We start from the raw sequence: 22,411 nt of genomic DNA on the forward strand, positions 1-22,411 counted from the left end.
ATGATAATCAGTACATACATTGTATTGCAGGCATTTACAGTTTTGACATGGTGTTCTGCTGTTTCAACACCAACCTCTCTACTTTTTTGCCCAGTCCACCATCTCTGACAATGTATTTTGACCACAGATGTCTGCCAGTACCTGCATCAGTGAATGTGTCCCACAGCCCACTGCAATGCCAGCCACAATCCAATGTGTTCAATGCCTTGTTTTCCATTCTCAAAAACTGTCTTTGCACATGCAGTGGAGGCATCATATATGGACCTGTGTGTTGAGAGGAGTATTGAATTCAATGGAAGAAAATTTTGGAGGGGAAGTTGCAGGGCACATAAGAAAAGGAGTGTCTTGTGGGAAAGGTTATCATTGCAGGGAGGTATTGAGCATTGAAGAATGATACACAGAAATTTTGACTGCAATTAGTGCATATTTGGGAGCCACAGGAACAGCATCTGAAGAAAGCATCAATAGCAATGGGATAAGGGACATGATGTTCAAAGGGTAGCAAGTGTTAGCATAACGATTTGTTAGTGTAACGATTAACTTAGTTGATAGCGGAACAACTGATATTGTGTAGATACCTGTTAGCATAATGATTCACTACTGTGAACTTAGCAGGTGTGTGTCTGAATGTACTGCTGAGCTCACCTCAGTTGATAGCAGAACAACTGAGGGAGCTTGCGCATCTCTACTAGGCATTATATAGCTGGTGGTACTGTATAGTTATATGGTAAGCACAGCGTATATGTGTATGGATGGTCGGTGTAGTCATAGCTTGTCTTCTTGTATATATGTACAGAGTATGCGCCAACAGCAAGACAATACAATTTTGGGTGGCCACAGAGGGTACATGAATAATGAGATGGAGGTGGGTGGCAGCAGAGGGGTATGGAGAATTAGCATGGATAAAATGATTAATATGCTTTGGAGTTCCTACGGAGGAGTAGGAACAGTGAGTATCATGCAGAGAAGTGAGAAAGCTAAACACTGATAATGTAGAAGGTGCACCTCAATGTCAATTCAGAAAGACAAGCTGGAGGAAAAAGGGTGCAGTGCATAGACTGGAGTGTGCAGGTGTACCTGCATGAAGAGTAAAACTTTAAAATAGAATACATATTTCTGACTAGATATATGCATTTAGCTGTAATTTATGGAAGACTTGTCCATATGAATGGAGGCCATTTCTTGCTTATGTGAGATTTCACCATATATAGGTCAATAGTCACAGCAAGATGAAATCCAATTTATTTGAACAGTGACATCAGGTGGTTTAATGCATGTGATATAGTGGCTTGTGTAACTTTTCTTAAATTCTTTCTTCCACATGCAATTGCAGGCCTGTTAAGATCATATACACTGGAAAGCCATGCCAAGGGCCATTCAGTGTTTAAGCACAGAGGGTTGAATGGGACAGTAGTGAAATTATTAACAACACCACTGTCTTGCCGTTAGTCCTTGGAGCAAGGGTGTAGGGATGAAAGACAAGAGGAATGAGGAGCAGCAGTGACACTGACACGCCTAAATTTTGGCTAGACGTCTATGCTGTGAATTGTGACATTTTCACGTATAGATTCGTATCAAGAGGACTGTAATTGAGACCCAGATTGACAGTTAAAGTCAATACTGAATCAGTCTAATAAGTTGAAGGGACCATATACCCATACTACCACAAGTTGGTTAGTTTACCCATCCCCGATACTACCTTCAGATAGCAGTCTACCTGTTTGTCAAGCAGGATTATACCAGACTTGGACTACATCTGAAGGATGACCATTCACATATGACATACCAAGGGTATTCTTATTGGACCTTACACTAGCAGGAGTTTGGAAGAACTTACTCAAGTGACCATGAGCTGAGGATTGACTCAAAATGACTTTCTAGAACTCAGGAATTATCAAATACTCCTTCTAGGACGAGATCATGCATTAATCTAAAAGACTGCAATTTAGTCTAATAGACTAATCAGGTTGCATGGTTGAGGAAAATGACTAGAAGAATGATTGAAGTACTGCGAGGCTCCGAAGACATATCAAATGAATGTCAAAGAGTCCTGACGTAGAAAATATTGAAGAATGCAATTAAATGAATACTATGTGTAACTCCCTTGATAGAGTATAGGCACAATGGGTGTCTATTGAAAGAGAGAAGCAATTAGTTTAATCCAGATGAATCAGATTGATAGGATTAGAATTGAGGAGAGCTGATTTGCCTCCAGATGAGGTGACAAATGATTGAATTAAGTGTTGAACAGCAATGACAGCTGAACACCATTCGAGTCATTCTCCAAAACAATTAAATTAAATGAATATTGAAGTACCTACCTATGTTTGGAGGTATACTAGAATCTTGGAACCATTATGGACCAAATAAGGACATGAAGATTCAAATTAAATGGTATCTGACCGATTGTAGAAGTTTCCTTGCGGTTCCGAACATTTATTGTATTAAATTAATTGTACTGTGCGACTCTATATTCTGTATGTATAAATAGCAATCCGATGTATCTGGAATACAAGTGATTTTGGGATGACGTTGCAGTGCTAATCCGTAAAAAGGAAAGACACACTCCTGCCACACTGAAACCTCTTTGCTAGCAGCCATTCGGGCCCGGCACTTGTGAGTATAGGAACGTTGTGTTCTGCTCCTTGTGACTGCGAGAAGTATATCCAGTTGTTGGGTATTCTTCGAACTTAGGATCAGTCGTTGGTCTTAAGGGCAAATCACGCTGTGTGGTTGTGCCAGCACATAGTTCTAGCCCTCCGTAGGGGTCTGTGTGTTTCGGTTTTAATTTACTTTGATTCAAAACCCCAATTCTTGATATACCCATATCAATACAATCAAAGCACAAATCATGCTGAATCTACCTTAATCAAAGGAATATACCGAATCCTTAGAACAATTCAAATTGATTGATCGAAGCTTCTTACTTAGCTCTCAAAGCTTTGCGGAACCTTTGCCAATGCTACCCCTTGCTATTAAATAAATTTGATAGCAGTGAACTCGCATATTGTGTATTAGATTGGTTGGTTGGAGTGCTCATTAGATTCCTTCCTTTCTCTTTCACACAAAAACAAGGCAAGCTCGTTAATGCTGATGATGAGGAGCAGACCAGAGGACTATAAGTTTTAAGATTGAAGTTGAGAGTGCTTAAGGGAGTCTTAAGACTTCAGAGGACAGAGAGTATTGATCTAAGATGATAATTAAACTGAAGAACTAGAGTATGGTACAGGAGTATTTATACCAGCTAATTGGTGTATTGGGGCAGAGAGCTAGACTAGCTACTAGGGGTTGTACACTTAGTGTCTTCATGGTAGAAAATAAGACAATAAAAATAAACTAGGGAGAAAGGGAATGTGTAGCGAGAAAGGACAATAAGAAGGATAACAATAAATGATAGATTTTGGAGTACTGAGCACTAGAGCATGGTGCTGAGGCATGGTCTTGACAAGGACACTGCACCACTGTGCGTGGCAAAAACCTGGCTCCTTTCTTGGTGCCTTCCAGGTGCTGATAGTGAATTCTTTTGAGAAAGGCAAAATAAAAGCAAATCTACATAAACTATTCGATGGAGTAACAGGGAGTAACTGAGTGAGAAAATAAGTGTAACAGAGTCACAGTTCCATGATATCCCATGCCAGTCACAAGAAATAATACAATTCAACTCAGTATTACTTTTGTTCAAATAAGGAGAAATTCCCACCATAAAAGGAAATTGGTTTTGCATGGAGTGCCATATATAAGTGTTGGGAAAGTACTCTGTACATACTGACAGCCTCTCAGGGACCATATAACCATGAGACAGTGCTATTACCTGATACTATACAGTTTAGATATATCACACAGTCGGTGGCACCAACTCACCTCAGTTGCTACAGTAACAACTGAGTTTAATTTATTCTAACAATAAGGATGATACTGGATGGATTCCTGTCAACCTTTGCCCAATAATCTGAGTAAATAATTTTTGAACTGGTCTGATGCAACAGACAGACAGTTGATGCGCTGTTCACTTATCCCAGTAAGCAAGTGCAAAACCCTCTAGGGAGGGGTCCGGACCCTTCTGTAGATGGTTCTGCTTGAGTTCTGCTCAAAATCTGTTGATCGGACTAGTTTGCTTAGGACATTAGAAATAATTAGAAATAATTACTGTCCAATAATCCTTATGGGAAGTCACTTCCGTGAACTCCAGCCTCATAATTGCTGGTGTAGCAAAATTATCTCAGAGGTAGCTGCAATACCCTTTGATGCAATTGTGCATCTTTGTTGTCATGTTAGTAGTTGGCACCCAAAGGGTGCCCAAATGTAATACATTCAATAAGTAATGTTATTTTAGAAAACCAGCTGAGTTTATGCCATGCACACAGTGCAGTGGCCTGCAATCCCATGTGGCTAATGCAAGTGAGAGTGGAAATGAACATAATCACATGCGATTGTAGGCCACTGCACAGCATGGCAAAACTCGGCTGGTTGTTTTGGTTGCATAGAATGAAAAATAATATATGATATGAATTGACTACTGGCATAATTAATTATTAGATCTGGAATAAATCACAGCAGAAGCAGAACCTGACTGACATTGGGCCCAATCTATCTCATTGAGATTGGAATGTTCAAGTACAGGTACACCATTGTTGAACATACCATCATAAATGTAAATTACATTTTCACTGCTAACAATTCGAGATATGAAAATTCGACATCGAGTTTTCTGCGGAGTCGCCGCAGGCTCAGTTGAAGGAAATTTTCGGGGAAGAGTACGAGATGTGTGTCGTGCGTGGCATCATTCTGGAGGAATTGCAACCGCTGTCAACTTTGAAGACTGAGAGGGAATGTGCGCAAGTGTTCTATGATATTGTCCAATGTGAGTTACATTCATCCTCGCTATCATCTATCTTACACCCAATTCCCTAGGTCATCATTGGGCTTGGAAATATCCTCAAATCCTTCATCGCGATATCAGTGAGGGTAATATCATGGTCCGCGAAAAGAATGGGCAGAAATACGGTGTATTAAATGATTGGGATCTTGCGAGCTGGTTGAACACGCAAAATGAAGAGTCGACATCCAAGTTCCGAATGGGCACCAAACCGTACATGGCGCATGAACAACACTCGTCTCAGTGGCAAGGTCCACATCGGTTCCGCCACGATTTGGAGTCTGTCTTCTACGATATTCTCTTACTGGTTTCCCTTTATTCCAGTCCTGCTGAGAAGGTCCGTTTTCCTTCTACTGGAGACCATCGTTATGAGAAGTGGCACAAAGAGGACGATAGCTTTCTTGACGGGAGAAAATCGAAGATTATTTACAATGGGACGTGGCGAGCCTTCCCGCAGCCCTTCTTCAGCGGCTTCACTTTGTGGTTGGCCGCCCTTCAAGAAAATTTGCGTCGTGGTATCTTCAACCTTGAGAATCACAAGTACGCAGTGTTAGCAGCATCACGACCGCTCAAGCCAGGGAGGCGACCACCCAAGGTGCCATTTTTTGACGAGGATACCCTAGGCGGAAATTTCTCATACGAGAAAGTAGTTATGATCATGCACCAGTTCAACCAAGAAGAACTCAAGACTTGGGGTCACGAGTGGCAAGTAACACTAGAGGAAGCATCTTCTGAAGATTGGGAGTCAGAAGAGTCGGAGGAAAGCTAATAACGTCGATTGTCTTGAATGCGCAGAACCATCAAATATCTTGCCGGTGAAAGAGAGTGGGACGGATTCGATGATTATACTCACAGTAGTATGTGTTATTGTACATAGGCCCAAAGATAATTTTTCTTCAGGCTCAGGCAAATATATCTTCCTCGTTTTTCGCACGAATAGCTTCGGATATCGAAAACGACGAAAATGACAACGAAGACGGCGAAGAAGATGCCAGGATGCGAATGAAGGGAATGGATATCGAAAACGACGAGAACGGTAACGAAAGGGAAGGAGCGTGTGAGTAGTAATGTGTGTTACTGGTCGTATGAAAAGCGTAAACAAGGTATCACATCTGAAGCGAAGAAGTAGAGTGGCACGTAGGATGAACAGTCACATAGTCACAGTGGTGCTGATTAAGGTCTCGTGCAAGTCACATAAATTCAATTCAATTCAACTCACTGTTACATTTCGCCAAATAAGGCGAAACTACTGCCATAAAAGGAAACAAATTTTGTATGGAGTACCGTACATAAGGACGATACTTCCGTAAACTACAGCCTCGTAATTTTGGGAGGACTGGTAGGAGGAACACATGAGAAAATACATTCGAGCAATAGATATGATACATAGAAGAGGAAAAATAATGTGGCTAGGGGTGAAGTAGAAGCTATAAAGTAGTATAAGACTGGAAACAAATAATGAGAGAGAGATTAGTGGTGTTTGGCAATTTTGAACCAAAATAAACAGACCTAAACATGACCAACATGTGCCTGCACAAAATAATCTAAATTCCGGAGTGCAATAGACCTTGCAAGCAAGGTGATTTGGTATGTATATTATAAGTAAAGGCCTGATAAGGGCTACACATACACAACCAAGAGGGAATAAAAATAGTCATTTAAATCGATTCCTGAAACTCGGTTGACTTGCAGGCTGATAGAGTGATCTTCTGGTGGAGGCAGTCGATGATATATGTATTATCTGTATTTTTGAGAAACGACCTTCCATCCTCCCTCGAGGGACTATCTTTCAAGGATTTTCATACGTGTCCGCCCAATGTTATCCTAAAGCCGCAAAGCAATACATCAGATTGATTCCAGTAAGCACCGAATATCATCATGATCATAAATACATGTCCTTTGGGCAGAATACAAAGAAACACACCATGGTTCTGGTATTCTGTCTACTATAGACCAGCCCGCAAGTAATCACTCGAAACCTTCAGTTGCACCGGCGACTGGCCGCGCAACTGGCAGTACATAGAAAGTCGTCATGAGGAGCCCCGAAAAATTCCGTCCCGCTCTAACCTTCGATTTTTTCCTGCACATCCGAAGACCCACGAGGAGTCAGTTCCCAGGCACAAACGCAGTTCAATGAAGCGCTGACCAGGGCATCATTTTATCCATCCAAATCCATCTCGACTTCCTGCTCCTCCTTCTTTACATCAACCATGTCTCCTTCGTCACCCCGGATACTCATCCTCCTCAAGCCTAAACCAACCTCTGGGCCAGAGGCATCCATCGAAAGCCCATTATGGAGGAAGGGGGAAGGCACATAGGGACCAGACGGATAGCTTGTCAATCCAGGGGTAGCAGGTAAGCTGCCACCTCTCTGGTCGAATCCTGTGCTACTCCCGAAACTTCCTCGTCTACTCCTTCCCGCGAGGCTGAGCGGAGAGAGAAGGGCGGAATCTTCCGAGTCACGGTACACATAGGGCATTGAGGCCAAATCGTGGTTCGTACGACCGCGATCCATTTCCATGGGTGAAGATGAAGACGAAGATGTTGGGCGATCTGAGTCAGCCTGAGGATTAGATGATCCATCTCCGCGCTGAACGCCGATCGTTTTCAACCTCTCGACCCAGGCATCAGCTCTTTCCAAGCTCTCTCTTACTACACCAGTGACACCCCGCATCATGTCCATACTCTCGGTGGCAAGGGTCAGGATTCGTTGCGCGGCAACGACGGCAGTACCTGCACTTATCGTACTTGGTCCATGTCTAGAGCCAGATATGCCTTGATCCTGCTGGTCTGGAAAGCCGGAGACTGAGGAAGTAGCAGAATGCAGTCCTCGTGGGTGCATCCTCGGAGAAGCCGCAGGGGAGTTTGTTCTCGACGACATTGGCGAAGGCGCAGCAGACGAGGATCCGATAAGGCCACGATCGCCTCTTGCACTCCTACGTGCTGCAGTTCGTCTATCACTTCTTGCCCGTCCAGACGCAGCGGCAGCCACACTATCTCTCTCCATTCCAGTACCGCTATTGCTACCTCCTGCGAGACTCATGCCAGCGTGCATCTCGGGGGAAGGGCCACTCATCTTCATGGCTTCCCCTACCTTTTTTGGCAGTTTCAGTATGAAACTTTTCATGGCTTTGCGCGCAGGTTCTGGTAACGCCGCACTGCCACCATATTTCGACACTACACTGACAACCTCACGCACGGTCTGTATTACATCGCGTCGCATAGAAGTCAGCTTGTGCATATGCGCAGAGGAGATGGCTTGAGACTGTGACTCGGAAGACGAGCGAGAATGGCCTTCTTGTACGAAGGGAGAATGTACGGAGGCTTGTTCGGAAGAGATTCGGTTGTTGATGGGTGTCGTGGGATCAACAGGAGCCTCGAAATAATGCTGCTGTAATGACTCGGTAAAATCACGTATTGCCAGGATCTGCTGGTCGATATGGTTCGTAGCGTACTAGAGATGAAAATCGTCAATGCCAGAAGATAGGAAAAAAGAAAAAAAATGACAGTAAATGATTTTACAGAATGGAAAAGACGAAACCAAGAGAAGATTGAAGGCAATATTTACTTGTAGCCATTGAAGAACATATCTTAGCTTCCGCATACTTTCCTCACTCCACGCGACACTGAATCCTCCCGCTTCAAGCAACATTGTCTGCCAACTACTGCGTTGGACTACCTGCTGCTGATTGTCCTGTGGTTGTTGGTGCGGACGTGAGCCCTTATATGCTGGCGATAGCCTACGTTGGTCATCGAAGGCAAGATCATACGATGAATCGTTAGGAGAATGAAAAGCGCCTGACGAACTACCGTCTGCCGGAGGGGAATTTTCCTCTACATCATATCGTTCACGCGAATACGAGGAATTGGTAGGAGTTAAAGAGTGTAAGCTTTGGGAACTGCTTTCAATCTCAGATGGTGAGGTCACTGAAAAAAGGTGGATTATTGGGTCACTGACACGCTTACAAAAGAATATCACTTACTTTGCACCCATCTTCCAACGTCGTCTCCTTTCCTTTTCCTGTTATGGTCCTCTTGCGATACACGCGTTGGTGAGTGCAACGCTTGTCGCACTTCTTCCGGGTCCTGTCGTTCAGAAGCGCCTTGCGACGACCTACGATATTTGTCCAACTGGTCACCGTGGATGTCACGTAAGCGAGGAAGGTTTTGAACATGATCAGGACCACGTATACGCGGGAGGTTTGGTACACCATCAAGGTCAGGGAAATTGAGCATGTGCGCAAGCCCAGGCAGGTCATGCAGGTCGCGGGAAGGGCGTCCGTTGGTGTCAAGTTTCATGAGCAGGTGTTTGTGTTGAGTGTTGTCCAGACCAAGATTGTACAAAATGATTCCAATCGGCGGTAGCGTGACCATGCAGGGTGAAGATAGAGGAGAGGAGAGAAGGTTGAAAATCGTTAGCAAAACTCGTAATGGATGAAGAATTTGAAAACCAAATAATAGGAACAAGAAAAAGTGGATAAATAGTATTAACGAGTTCAGAATCGGAAGTGGTACCTGTACGAGGAAAGAAAAACAAACAAGAGTGAAAACTTCAATTAAGTTTTTAGTTCTCGTTTAAGTCGAAAGAAAAGACGCCGTGATACTCCCAGACAGAACAGCCCAATGATCTCGTATGTGATGGGAACGCTGATCTCGCCCCGATGTATAATGTAGGTAGAGGTCATACATTCCAGTGGAAGAAAATGAGTACCCAATGAAAGTGGAGAGGGACGGGTGACAGAATAGATGGCAATGAAAAGAAGCATCGACAACATGATCATCGCAAACACCGTAATGATATAATCACGGGTTTGAAGAGAAATAGATCGCATGGATCAGAATGAACAGCCTCTTCAACACTGCAAACGTTGAGGTAGCTCATTCCTTGACTGAAGACTGCTCAGCATGTGGATAAATATCCATATCAAAGGACAAGTCTCTGCGGGAACGAGGCAGCGGCTGTACAATGACTGTGCTGCAAATGTCATGAACGGGATGACATGCTGATTGCACCACAGAGCGATTCCCTGCGATTCCCTGATACACATGAGCCTAATCAACGAACGGGAATAGTAGACCGTATGATAGCCCGCCTATCGACCCAGATTTTTGCATTGGGAATGTCCGATGGGTACGTACTATGTTAGAGAAGACGTTTCGTTCATCCTTGGGCATTGCCACAGGATTGTCCATCCGTATACCCGAATCAACGGAGATTGATCGTCGGACAGAAAGGAAATTTTTTGGAAAAAGGCAAAGAAATTCAAGAAAAAAATGAATAAGACCCCAACCCACATCCACCGGTGCTGATGGCTACTTGCACGACTCGGTCACTAGTCAATGATAGAAGGTGGAGGGCACTCGATAACAGTTGTTTACTATGACGGAACAACAGTGGGCTTGGATCATAGCTGTGTCAAGCTACACAAGGATCATCTGGCAAGTAGGAACCTTATAGTATAAACTCATCACTATCCCAGATATGATTTCGAGCACGAGGCTGATGAGCGAGTGTTCTCAGACTTCTACGTTGCCAGTAGAAGGAAGAGCATACCGAAACTTACAGCAAGACGCAGACATCCAACCGTAAAAAATGTGAAAGAGAGAAGCACGAGGATACGAAGGGAATAGTAGAACGTTAAGCGGTTGTAACTCACCCTATCGAGCTGACGACAGGCGAACTCGTCAAGTTGACCGGTGGGCAAACGGTCGATCACGGGCTTTGAGATGGTCTTGACACCAGATTCCATGATTTCTGCGCCATACTAGGAAAATTTGAGGTTTTAGCTTTCGTACCGAATTGAGGTTAGTTGAGATCATAGCACCTTAACAACTCGAGAGCTTGCTTTTCCTTGTTCATAAATTCGGAGGGCTCCGTTTACAATCGGAATATGGGCCATCCTGCTGACAAAATCTGGTTCCAGTTGTGCATCATGATTAGAGATAGAAGATATAGAAAGGCTGGATAAAGTAGGGCTTGGTATAGAAGTCGTTGATATTGGCGAGGTACTCGATAGATACGATGCAGGAGTTGCCACTGATTCAAGGATTCGTTTGAACTTCTTTTTCTGGAGTTGAAGGCTACCACTCACCTGTTTTGCTCAAGGATCCTCCAAAGTTTCCACTTTTCATGTCCCCTAGGGCTCGGACTGCGATTCTCACATCTTCGTCCTGGTCCTCGAGTAGTGTGGAACTCGAGGCAAGACTCATACTGCTGTGCGTTGAGTGTCCCAATTTATGTGAGCATTCTGAGGAAGGATCATTTGAACCAGGATTATCCATGGGTGCGAAAGAGAAAAGAAGAAAACGAGCGAAGATGCATTTGACATATTTGCGTCGATTTCCATGTGAATTACCACTGCAAACACATGCAATCGGGATAGGCATCCCTGGAAATTCTTCCACGTGGATGCTATTTTTCAATGCCTTCATTTCTCGTCCAGTCTGGAGTCAGTCTCCCTTTCCTTTCCAGCGCTTAAATCAGTCTTGAATACCAACCTCGATACTATTTTCTGTCTGCCAAAACTTGAAGTATCCGGACATAGTTCATTATCCGTGCATTTAGAATGCACAGCGGTCTACAATGATGGTCCAAAAAGACACGATCAACTGAAATAGAAAAGGCCAACTTCTTGAACGAGCACTTGCAACAGGCTAATCTTTGGAACAATGCTGTACTCCTACACCAACTTTCCGTCGAGATAATCATGCGCCTCTTCCACCTCTTCTGCTCAAATCCACTGCTTCGTCGACGGAAGAAGCTCTTCCAGATCTCTCGTCTCAGCAGATTCTCCACCTCAGCTTATGTTGGGCTATGTCTTTCTATTGCGAAGCCGTGCTGCTTTTTCAACTCAAAGCTCATGGACCACTTTGACTAGTATGGATCTCAAAGATAGGCGATTGCACCATCACCTTGAGTTGTCGAAGGCTTGTTTAGACCGCAGCGGACCACCTCCGGTCAATATCGCACTTTTCCCTCGGTATAACAGCCAATCGTCAACGTCTGTGTACAACCCTCATTTACATAAAATTCTACTTCGCCTCAACTTCAGAACAACGCTTGGGATCTGGGTAAATTCCCTCAGCTGTCTGCCTTAGTACCAACTGCTTGAGCGTCATGTATGGCTCACACAAAAGAAATCCCAGTCTCTTAGATATGTCCCCAACACCATCTGCAAAACATGGATGTTCACCAGAGCAAGGATACTGGCTAAAGAGTGCTGTCCAGCACTGAAAGCACTCCCAGCAGTATTGATCAAATGCTGGGAGTGCTTTCCCAGCTGGACAGCACTGTCAGCTGCTCTGCAGCAGCTATTAGCCAAAAATCCAGGTTTTACAGATTGGCACTGGAAGAGCTCAGACTATCTGACTGTGAGATGAACTTGGAACCTCTCATGGTCACATTCATGATCCCAACTGCAGAATCCGCTCGCACTATACCTTTCAATGATTGACATCAGAGGCAGCCACTGGGATGTGCGTCGGCTTCTCTGTCTTTTGGATAATTTATGCCTTTTGACTTATGGATTGTTTGCAAAAAGATTTCGGGAACAATATGATACTCTCTCTATCTGAGCAGGGTTTCTATAGATGGTCGAATATTGAACTGCGTGGCGGTATGTGGTGCAGGTACTTTCATGCTAATTCTACAGGTGTACAACGATGTCCGCGCTCAGTCTCCTCCCTCCTGACTCATCACACAATACTTTCTTGAATGATTTAACGCAAAGCCACACAAAAGTCCCCATGTTTCCGCATACGACATCCACTTCTGCTAGTAGATATCATATTTGCTCTGGCCAACTCATAAGCGAATTGGATAGTCCACTCAACAACAACATCCCCAAACCTTCTAGTACCCTCGTGACGCACCAGTGGAAATCAATGAGCTGAATTGGGTGGCTTTAGCCTTGAGCTAGCTTTCCGTGTCCTGTCAAAGTCGGCTTCGGGGATACCAGATCTGGCTTAGGTCTAGGCAGGTCTAGGTGCAGACTTTCGTATGTTGTGATGTTCCCCTTCACGCCGTTCACCTCAGCCATTCACCAATAGAAATCCGCTGTGAGTAGTTACTAGTATCGTTCAATAATTAGCCACTGAATAATTGACTTGCGTAGGGAGACCGCTAAGTGCAGTGTCGTGCTAATAGTACTTATGCTCATTGTTCAGAGCTTTTCCTTCGCTGGAAGTAGATTAGCTTGGGCACTATATTGATGATTACTCAGGGTCAACTAATATGATGCGTGTCCGAAAGGCTGTCGCTTCATGATCACTGAATAATCCATATCCTCGAGCTGTCGACAGAACTTATGTAAGTAAATCATATCTTACAAGGTTTGAACAGGGAATGAGGAGCATTGAAGGTAGTCATGGTCCCATTTTATCTCTCAAAATGGCAAAATTCGGCCTTGGTCAACAAACTCACGATCATTTCAAGAAAAATTAGGCCTAATGAGGCCCAATGCTACCCTAACCTACCTGCTTAGATCGACTTCATTCCCGCCAATGACCAGACCTTTAATAATTCCGACAACTTTCCCGAATTCTTATCTGAGGCATCCAAATCTTTGCTTTCCCACAAGCGTTAGACCGTGCTAGTGAGAAGGGTGCTGATGGGTGTCACTTGTGTCGAATTGAGAGAATGAAATGCTCGACAGTGCCATACTTTGTAGTTGGCTGTCATCAGAATTGACTTGTCCTCCTTTCTTTCACAGACTTATAATCAATCTGCTTCCCTGTAATTCTCTGCCTTTCTCCTCGTCGACCACCTTTCTCTCGAGTTCTTCTCAACGCGGCCGAGATGGCTATTGGATTGGCGAAGTTGGATCTAATAACCGTTTTTGTTGAATGTGTACTTTATGGTGAGTCCTCATTAACAGCTGCCGCGATCGTCACTGACAAATGTGTCCCTACTAGGTTTCTTTTTCTTCTTCTGTCCATAATATCTTTTTCAATAGTTATGAAACGGCGGAGAATAAAACACCTTCAATCGAGAGGAACTCTGAAAATTCTTTTTGTTGTCCTTGTAATGCTCTTGCTTGCAACATTGGTCCGTTCACACCGGATATCTTTTCCTTGCCTCCCGCTGATAAGTAATCCATACAGCACGTCTCTGTTCACTTTCATAGAACTCTTTCTGCGTTCTTCAAATCAGGGACATCTGGTGCAGCAACAGAAAAGATAAACACGATTGGAAAACTCGACGGGATACTAGTTAGTATTGACAGTGTGGGGTATACCTTGAAGACTACTACATACTACCTGCAAACATATGTGGGTGATGCTTTTGTGGTACGTCCTTCTCTAAAATGATGTAAATCGCTGAACCCCTCGAAATTTTAGATATACCGCGTGCATATAGTTTGGAGCGGGAACAAGAAAGTAATGACACCCATCGTGGTATCATTCCTTACCAGTGTTGGTCAGTCATCAAACAAACATGGTTTCGGAGATTCCGTAGCCTTTCTGTCAAAATTCGTCTCACCCTGCGTTCTAGGCCTTTCAATCTATGTTTTGCAAGAAATGGCACAAGCTGCCCGCGGAGACACAATCTTCGAAAGCCGGTTGTATGACTCCATCCTATGCTTTTTCGTTCTTACCCTGTTCACGAATCTGGGCTCTACAAGTATGTGTTTTATACCAGAGATAGAACTATTAAAATTTCTACCCGCAGTCTTGATTGCTGGTCGCATTCATTGGCTACACAGCCAAGTAAGAGATGCTAGTCGAATCTTTGTCTCTTGCCCCCTTTTTGGAACCAGCGCAAGGGCCGGTTGCAGTGCCATATTTGTCGCGACCGTCATTTCAGAGTCTGCAGCCATCTACTCCGCAACGTTAGTTGTAATTTTGATCCTCTATACTCTCAAGATCCACACGGTTTATCTCCTCCTTGATGCGGTATGAACCTTTTTTCTCTCGGTTCAATCTTGCTTCATCTTCTAAATCCGACAGGTGACTCAACTCATTGTAAGTCTCTTCTGGAGTCATAACAAGATAAATTTCAACAAAGTGTTCACAGGGTATCGTCTTTACTTTCGTGGTCATTCGAGTAGCCATCGGAGTGTCTACAGAGGCAACTCCTCCCTTAAGGCCGGATGATGAGCCCGAGTCCCCGGTGTCGCTGTCAGGACTCGAGGACAAAGAGATTGTAATGAGTATGACATGATTTTAAATGGCATCCTTTGAGAAGAAAAAATTGAAATGGCCTTTGCTGCATTCTACCGTGACCTTCTGCTGATTAGGTATGCTCAGTTCCAGAATGATATGATAGAGTTAATCCTCTCCTTTCAACGAAAAGTACAGGTAGCCAACAGGTTCGAATTACATGTAATATTTGGGAACTTACTTTCGGATGAGTTTATGTGGCTATGAATGACGCGTGTGTAGCTTACTCTGTCATTGTGGTACCTTGCTAAGATTTTCCTGAATCCTGGATTGTATTAAGTAGGTCTTTGAATTATCTATAGGACACTGCAGGAAGATAAAAAACACTACTTCTGAAGTTTCAAGTCTTGTCATGAGCGAACAATCATCCTTCAAACACTCATACATCCTCCTGAGTCCCCATGCCTGTAGCCCTTGCTAACCCCTTCTGCCTGCTTCACCGCGATCTACTTCCTCGCTGAAATTTGATACTTTCACTTTTGTTTTCAACACCTCTTTCCAACCTGCTCATTCCAACATTTTCTTAGTGTAAGTCCCTCCGAATAGCAAGCACGTATAAAGTTCACCAGTTCCTTCTTCAACTTACGTTTTAAAAAAATTCAGACACTTCCCGGCCAATCCAATGTTTCACAAAAAACCTCTTCATCCTGGGCCTTCAAACACCCTCCTCGCCTCCGCTACCTGTTACGCCGTACCTCTCTTAAAGATTCTCTCAGCCTGTTTTCAGCATAAACCAAGACCTTGCGTCATTTCGCTGATGATATATATGTGCTCCAGCATTCTCAAGTTGCGCATACCTCTTCTGATTTGAACTGGGTCAGGACATGCAAACTTCTACTGTCGGAGTGATATCTTCGTTCCTTGACCCCAGCGGCAGCTTGTAACATTTACTCACTTCACGATCATCAATTCTTTGGTCAAGGAGTCCTGCAGAACTATGGGCCAGCAGTTTTTAGAGAGGAGATTTTGGCAGAGAAGAAAAAGATTGTTTATGAATGGGTTCAGGGAGGTTCGGGGTAACAAGTAGAGGTGGTGATGATAGTTACCAAAGGTGCCATGGGAGGTGGTTGAGAATAATGAGAGCTACCGGTCTGAAGGTGATCCATGGGGGAAGTTTAAAATGCAGAGTATTGCATGCATGTTGAGGCAGGGAAGACCATGTCCACTGTACCATAAGAGGGTTTTTTTCCACTTTCCCCCAAAAAAAACCAGGACATGGATAAGCATAATTGCCCCCCTGTATGAGGCATGTGTTCCATTATTGTACCGTACATGGTAAACCAGTTGTTCGGGAATTAGACTCGCCAGTATAATTCATATATATATCCTATCCTATCCTATCCTCATGCTAGACTCTATCACTCCTCTCCAATATCTGGATCCCGACGAGGACTAGTATGGTCAAAGCTACAAAATCTCTGCAGCCTCTGAGAGCTTTCATCGTAAAAAATATATGTACATACGCTCCACAGGTCTCGATGGATAAATTACTATCACGCCTCATGCCTCATGCCTCGGCAGGGCCTCTGCGGTTATGAAACTCGCATGATTCTCTCCCTTTCCCCTATGTCGACCTTTCAATCAAACTTTGACCCATAGTAGACTCCACGACACCATGTCTCTCATAGTATTGTGGTCTTTGCATACCACGATATAGCCTGATATAGCTGAGCAGTTTTTTAGTATCAGTATTAGAGCCATTTTGTCTGCCATATGAACCGAGTTGACCTCTCAGCGACGGGGAAGCTACTTCCTGAATGACTGGGAAGCACCAATATGTACTAAGTTGTTCTAAGATATCGGCATTCTGTTCCAAAATTCGGCCATATACTGTTTATTTCGAATGATCATTAGCATCAGTTGCGGTAACTTGTACAAAGATGAGTTATCAGAAATGAATAAACGTTCTGTTCAGAACATTGACCACTGTAGTGACCACCGCGGGATCTTTGTAACTGCCAGAAATTAGGTTCGTGGACACCTGAAGTCCTTTGAGGTGGGAAATCTGGCCCACCCGAAAATGTGGATGACTCGTCCCATGTTTCGAATCCGTGAGTTTCGCTTCGCACCTATGGTGCACGTCACCTAACTGCCACTACCTGTGCACAAGCGTGGGAGTAGCCTTAAGGAGTAGACGAATCCTGTGTTCCTCTTGTGAAAGGATACTAAATAGATAGAGGATGAAACGCTCTAGAGGGATTTTGGAACAAGTTGAATTTCAGAAAAATCATGGGGCCGTTTTTGCCGTTTCCTTTTATGGTAATCTTATGTAATATGATAATTCCCTAATATGGCAATATTTATCTACTGATCCATTGCTCGAGCCAGTGATTCAGGAATGCGACGGTGAGAAGTATAGCGACGTGAGCTGAGCTTCTTTACTTGGGTCACTGCATCTTTAGCCCCCAATCCATCACTGTAAGCATCAATAAATCTCCAAGCTCGATGCTCCCACTTTCGAATCAACTCGATCTTGATTGAAGCCAAGGCCTTTGGCATATTTTCACGCAAGGTCTGAAAGGTATGTTGTCGTGCACGGCCTGCACGAGCACGAGCTGCTGCGGCTTTCTTGGCGTTACGGTTAGCGGATGTCATTTGTAGCGTAAAGATTAATTCTACATTGATTTATTCAGTCGATGCCTGTCTACGCGTAATTCTAGTGTATCCCGCACTGATCCCGCACGTCGTGTCTGATGATGAGCTGGCGATTTTGCCGCTTATGTAAGATTCCCACGCTAGTACACAGGTAGTGGCAGTTAGGTGACGTGCACCATAGCAGGCACCTAGTATACTTACATGGTTTGGAATTTATTTATTTCCTTCAATTGCGGGATACCCTCCTGAAGATATAGTATACAAGTTCAATCCAGAGTACTATGATACACGATAACAGACGGCGGAGAATCAATCGTACCGAGGCGGGAAGTGTGGATAATAAATAGAATAAAATAGGGAGGCAAGCGAGAATGGAAACAAGAATTATATACACGAATAATCAACCAAACCGACATACCTGGTTCATTCAAACATGATAACAGTTTTGAAGAAACGAATGATTTTGCACATTGCGGTATTCAAGAAGGTGGTCGGCTTCGGAGTTAGAGCAGAAGAAATTTGGGTGAGAGTAAAGACAGATGGAGAGGGGATGAACGGCATATCGCTGTTGGAGTGTCAAGAAAGATGTAGATAGTGAGGAGATATTGTATAAATCAAGAATAAACCTTTATCATCCTGGTAATACATTTCCGCAATTTTTTAGCACAAGACGGTGGAAAAAAGAAAGGAAGTGGCAAATCGTCTCGCGCGGTCCGTCTCAAAAAAGAACGATGGATGGAAAGAAGGACACGGACCAATAAGGGAACTTGAAAGGAATGATCAGGAATTCAATTTGAATCCCGCTAGAATCATTACTGGCCCAAAGAGAGGGGTGAGGAAATGAACGTTGAGTAATCTATAATGGCATCGTCACTGGGGTGATGATATCGGTAGTGTGCTTGGTTTTTTTCGAAGAGGATATTGTCAATTCCACCGCTGCAGGTAACCTCTGACGGCGGGAGGCCATAATCATCAGGAGCAAAGTTCGCAAGTTCATTACCTGCTCCAAACACCATCGGCATCGGTATCTCTGGACTATACTGAGGATAGTCGCCTGATATCGCTGGAGAATAATATTCGTTCGAATAAGCACCAGACAAATCTTCATACGAAGCTGTCGAGTCAAACGACATCGTCGATTCAAGAGAATTTGAGGAGGGGGTGTGACGGAGAGTATGCATCGGTTGGTACAAGGAAAGTGCAGGAGCAGACATTGGGCTGACAGGATAGCACGGCGTAGATGGAATGCTCATGTTATTCATCGATATGGGGGACGATGTCCGTGTCGTCCAATCATCCATCATAAGCTGCATATTCGGATATGAAGTATCGATGGAGAGGGACGGACGACCTTGCATAGCACTTGATGGGACGTCATCGAATAAGTTCATAGTGTTCGACACTAAACCCTCAGACATAGAAGAGACGCCTGTAGAAATATGCGGTCCGGGCGAATGAGGCATTAAGTTGAAAGAGAATGTGGATACGCCCTAAAATCACACATTTGAGAATTTTCGAACGGTTCAAAAGAATGTTATGAGACCGGGAAAAGAGGAAAGCCATAAAACTGGGACATACAAATGAAGATTCCTCTTGCGATGAGAAATTGTAGTTGCAATCTGACTCAACCTGAGGAGAGGGAGGAGGGAAACCTGACGAAGCAAGTTGTGATAGGTACTGTTCGACCTGGTCTCGATCGACTAAAGGCGGAGGACCCGGCGATGCAGATCTAGACTGTGTGTATTGTGCATCCCCATCAACGCTCGGAGACTGCATTTGAGGGGACCTTGAAGTGGACCTGGAAGGACGAGAGGGTATAGGACCAATCGCGTCACTGTCTTCAGTCTTCACAGTTGACTCGGACGAACATTGGAATGTCCGTTCAGTTATGGGTGCCTCAAAGCGGGTGACCATTTCCGGTACATGATACTTATCGAATTCCTGAATGGCGGCATCCAGTTCGTGTCCTTTCTTTCCTTCCACCAACAGCTCAGCAATCTTTGCACATCGCTTCATATCCTTCGGACCGACTTCTCTGACCTTCCTCTTTTCAGTCCCTCCCTTTGCCTTGGTATGTAATGGACGAAAAGCGTATTGAGGGAACTTACGCCTATGGTCGTCAAGCGCCGCCTTCGCCTTCGAATGCCACACCTGCCGCTCGTCCTCTGGAAGGTTTTGCCATGTAAGACCGATGATTTTCGAAAGAGTGCTGTGGTTGGTCTCAACTTCCGTGGAGACGTGCTGACTTTTAATGAAGGAAGAACGGAAAAGTATAAAGGCATTAGGAGGACGGGGAATGTGATTTTCTGCTTTCTTCTTAGTGTGGGCCGGCCGACGAGGAGAAGAAGGATCATTCGCGAAGGGGAAAAGCTCAGACTCGGGAGCATCCCCGGCTATAACAGAGCCTGTATCGGGGTCATTGAAGGTGATGGGAGTGAGATTTGTGGCGAAAGAGATTCCACTCGTAGAAGCTGGTTCAACTGGCATAGTCCAAACCAACTGATTACCTATGAGAGCAGTTTCAGAATACCGCAAAAAAAAATTCAACAGTGAAATAAATTCATTTGATTAGATATCGAATGAATGCAAACAAGTTGATCTCTTACCATCAGCGCCGCTACGCCGTGAACCTCTAGAACGTTCAGCGGGCATAATATTACGGGCGCTAGCAGGCGCTTGAGTATGATCGGCGGGTGCAAGGAGGCAAAAATGGACGCTCGGGCGGGAATGGGGAGGGTTTCGCAGGAAGGAAGGCACGAGGAGGAAGTGCCGTTCACTTTTATACATACCGTGTTTGTGTAAGGTAAACTCCGCCACATTCGCTTAAGCATAACGTAACTTGTTATGAAGAATGCTTCCCTTTTAAAGTAGAACGAAATCTTTGATCTTATGACCATGTTTAGCAAGTCAGACCCAAGAAATTAGCTGTTCGGCTCGTTCTTCCGGACCGCTAAGTTTCTTCTTTTTCTGAATTTGCCCGTACGTAGGTAGTGATTTCGCGATTCAGAGGAGCTCGACCTGCCAGTGGCTGACCAGTAGTTTTAATTTCAAGCGACCTAATCAGGTTATCCTTGCAAAATGAACGGTAAAGTCACTGGTGTCTCGCCGTTGTAAGTAACTTGTTTCCAGATAAGGACTATGTGCAAAATGCGCTAACCGTTTTACAGACTTCTATACAAGGTAGCTCATCATCAAGATGATAGATTATTGCTGCTTTCCATCAAGTAGGGACAGCCCTGGACTCGGAGCGCACTAAAGCTAATGGCTACCGGTGTTCGACCCCAGTCTACCCCAGTCGATTCCCTCAACTTCTGGAAACTGGTGAATGCCCAGCAGCAGTTTCACCTGTCCAGTGATAATGGCAAGCGGTGTCATTAAACAGCTCAGTCCAAGAATGCTCATGAATAAATCCTGATCTTAAATACAAGGCGCTTGAACTTTGAAGAAACACGATGCGTTCTGGTACACGAGGACATGGTGTGAATCACATCGACACATCATATGGCCATCGTATCATATACTCAATTTCTACTTGGAAGTATTTTTGCCTACCTTACTTATGCCGTGTTTTGTTGGAGGAGAGTCCACAGTTCATTACATCCAGAAGACTTTGCCGTAGGACTACGTACCCGCAACGAGAAGCATATACATGAATGATTATCGATATCATCGAATCATTCATACATCGAACCCCATTCGAGAGCCTCGAGGAAGACCACCCTGAATTTCCGATCTCGCTACCTATCTCTCAGGACCCCTCCTACACTGTTAGACAAATGATCGCTAAGACCACTTCAATGATGTCAGTACCAGGCTGTACCAGGCTGCACCACGCCGTCGTCTGACCTGGATAAGTAGCATCTTCTGATTCCCCCCTTACCACAGTTACTCTCGATGGAGTGAAATATCTCAGGCTATCTAGAGATTCACCAGGTTCCTCATATCAGCAATGATTCGAGGCGTCGAAGACTCAGAGCTGAAAAAAAGCATCATGCTTCAAGAGACCGCTCATAGTGACATCGCTTCACCGCGGTGGATAGATTGGCCGACGACCTTCAAATTAGGCGTTCAGCCACTGCGTGCTTATAGGCTTTTATTAGAGGCTCCGAATTTCTTAGTGCTTTCCTCAAATGGCTTGACTTGTTCATTCCATCGCTCGACCCTCTGACTCAACATATAAGTAGGTTAGTGGCATTTTAGTGGCGAAGTTTTATTGAGCGAAGATGCTAATCCCTATATTCCAATATCCACAAGTTCGGGATCCCCTTGTACTTGATGAATTTTACGCTTGCATCGCAAAAGACTGACAAAAAAGCTGAAACATTCTAAGGTATTATTACTATTGTTCGCCATGTGATATATACGACGTACTAGCACATTGATACCGGCACCCTGCATTTTTGCGACTGCTATAATGCTAACGCAGGTTGGGAGACAAAGTTGGATACCAATTATCTCGCCATAGTGCTGCGTACATAGCTTTAAACCTTAGGTATTTCTCGTGCGGTCTCACCAGTGACTCGCAACTTGACAATTTCGTTTTCTGATCTACTCCGCGCACAAGTCGTTGTTATCTTAGGGAGATTGTAATCCACGTATGACTCCCTTTGAAGACAGCTATATGTAAGGGCCAACACTGAACTTACAGGGGAACGTGTGTGGCGAAGATATCCCGGGAATGATACAACCCGGTGGAACCCAATCCCACTATATCCTTTCAAGTTGTGCATATACTTTTTTCTATGTCGGAATCCAGATGTGATACCAGGGCGAACAGGT

The 22,411-nt window shown here is 44.3% G+C and overlaps 8 protein-coding genes across 8 annotated transcripts; 3 read left to right on the forward strand and 5 right to left on the reverse strand.

The window, feature by feature from the left end:
* The first annotated feature begins 1 nt into the window (after nt 1).
* C8R40DRAFT_1084599 (uncharacterized protein) lies at nt 2-350 on the forward strand. The gene has a single exon (XM_046227304.1). It carries the CDS (start codon nt 48-50, stop codon nt 273-275), a length of 228 nt encoding a protein of 75 aa, XP_046091212.1. The 5' UTR covers nt 2-47; the 3' UTR covers nt 276-350.
* Nucleotides 351-4,761: 4,411 nt separating this feature from the next.
* Nucleotides 4,762-5,645, forward strand: C8R40DRAFT_1166313 (uncharacterized protein; the record flags this gene model as incomplete). Its single annotated transcript, XM_046230835.1, has 2 exons — nt 4,762-4,861; nt 4,912-5,645. The coding sequence occupies 2 exons, from the start codon at nt 4,762-4,764 to the stop codon at nt 5,643-5,645; spliced, it is 834 nt and encodes a 277-aa protein (XP_046091213.1).
* A 1,389-nt stretch (nt 5,646-7,034) lies between these two features.
* Nucleotides 7,035-9,250, reverse strand: C8R40DRAFT_1166314 (transcription factor Opi1-domain-containing protein; the record flags this gene model as incomplete). The annotated part of the gene is made up of 3 exons (XM_046230836.1): nt 7,035-8,330; nt 8,445-8,803; nt 8,860-9,250. 3 exons carry the CDS (start codon nt 9,248-9,250, stop codon nt 7,035-7,037), a joined length of 2,046 nt encoding a protein of 681 aa, XP_046091214.1.
* Nucleotides 9,251-10,328: 1,078 nt separating this feature from the next.
* On the reverse strand, nt 10,329-11,158 carry C8R40DRAFT_1166315 (uncharacterized protein; the record flags this gene model as incomplete). The annotated part of the gene is made up of 4 exons (XM_046230837.1): nt 10,329-10,376; nt 10,441-10,641; nt 10,702-10,913; nt 10,969-11,158. The coding sequence occupies 4 exons, from the start codon at nt 11,156-11,158 to the stop codon at nt 10,329-10,331; spliced, it is 651 nt and encodes a 216-aa protein (XP_046091215.1).
* A 2,515-nt stretch (nt 11,159-13,673) lies between these two features.
* Nucleotides 13,674-15,038, forward strand: C8R40DRAFT_1066226 (uncharacterized protein; the record flags this gene model as incomplete). Its single annotated transcript, XM_046225747.1, has 8 exons — nt 13,674-13,734; nt 13,831-13,922; nt 13,979-14,164; nt 14,216-14,294; nt 14,370-14,498; nt 14,547-14,770; nt 14,825-14,839; nt 14,892-15,038. The coding sequence occupies 8 exons, from the start codon at nt 13,674-13,676 to the stop codon at nt 15,036-15,038; spliced, it is 933 nt and encodes a 310-aa protein (XP_046091216.1).
* A 2,303-nt stretch (nt 15,039-17,341) lies between these two features.
* On the reverse strand, nt 17,342-17,632 carry C8R40DRAFT_1158615 (uncharacterized protein; the record flags this gene model as incomplete). Its single annotated transcript, XM_046229761.1, has 2 exons — nt 17,342-17,577; nt 17,617-17,632. The coding sequence occupies 2 exons, from the start codon at nt 17,630-17,632 to the stop codon at nt 17,342-17,344; spliced, it is 252 nt and encodes an 83-aa protein (XP_046091217.1).
* A 476-nt stretch (nt 17,633-18,108) lies between these two features.
* C8R40DRAFT_467674 (uncharacterized protein) lies at nt 18,109-19,929 on the reverse strand. Its single transcript, XM_046235156.1, has 4 exons — nt 19,859-19,929; nt 19,211-19,755; nt 18,388-19,122; nt 18,109-18,197 (listed from the first exon to the last, which is right to left on the reverse strand). Exons 2-3 carry the CDS (start codon nt 19,646-19,648, stop codon nt 18,445-18,447), a joined length of 1,116 nt encoding a protein of 371 aa, XP_046091218.1. The 5' UTR covers nt 19,649-19,755; nt 19,859-19,929; the 3' UTR covers nt 18,109-18,197; nt 18,388-18,444.
* Nucleotides 19,700-19,933, reverse strand: C8R40DRAFT_1013246 (high mobility group box domain-containing protein; the record flags this gene model as incomplete). The annotated part of the gene is made up of 1 exon (XM_046222891.1): nt 19,700-19,933. A coding segment is annotated over one exon (234 nt), but the record flags the coding sequence as incomplete, so codon positions are not given.
* Nucleotides 19,934-22,411: the final 2,478 nt, after the last annotated feature.

Source organism: Lentinula edodes (assembly GCF_021015755.1).
Source record: "Lentinula edodes strain Le(Bin) 0899 ss11 chromosome Unknown C8R40scaffold_3, whole genome shotgun sequence".
In the NCBI taxonomy this organism is placed as follows: domain Eukaryota; kingdom Fungi; phylum Basidiomycota; class Agaricomycetes; order Agaricales; family Omphalotaceae; genus Lentinula; species Lentinula edodes.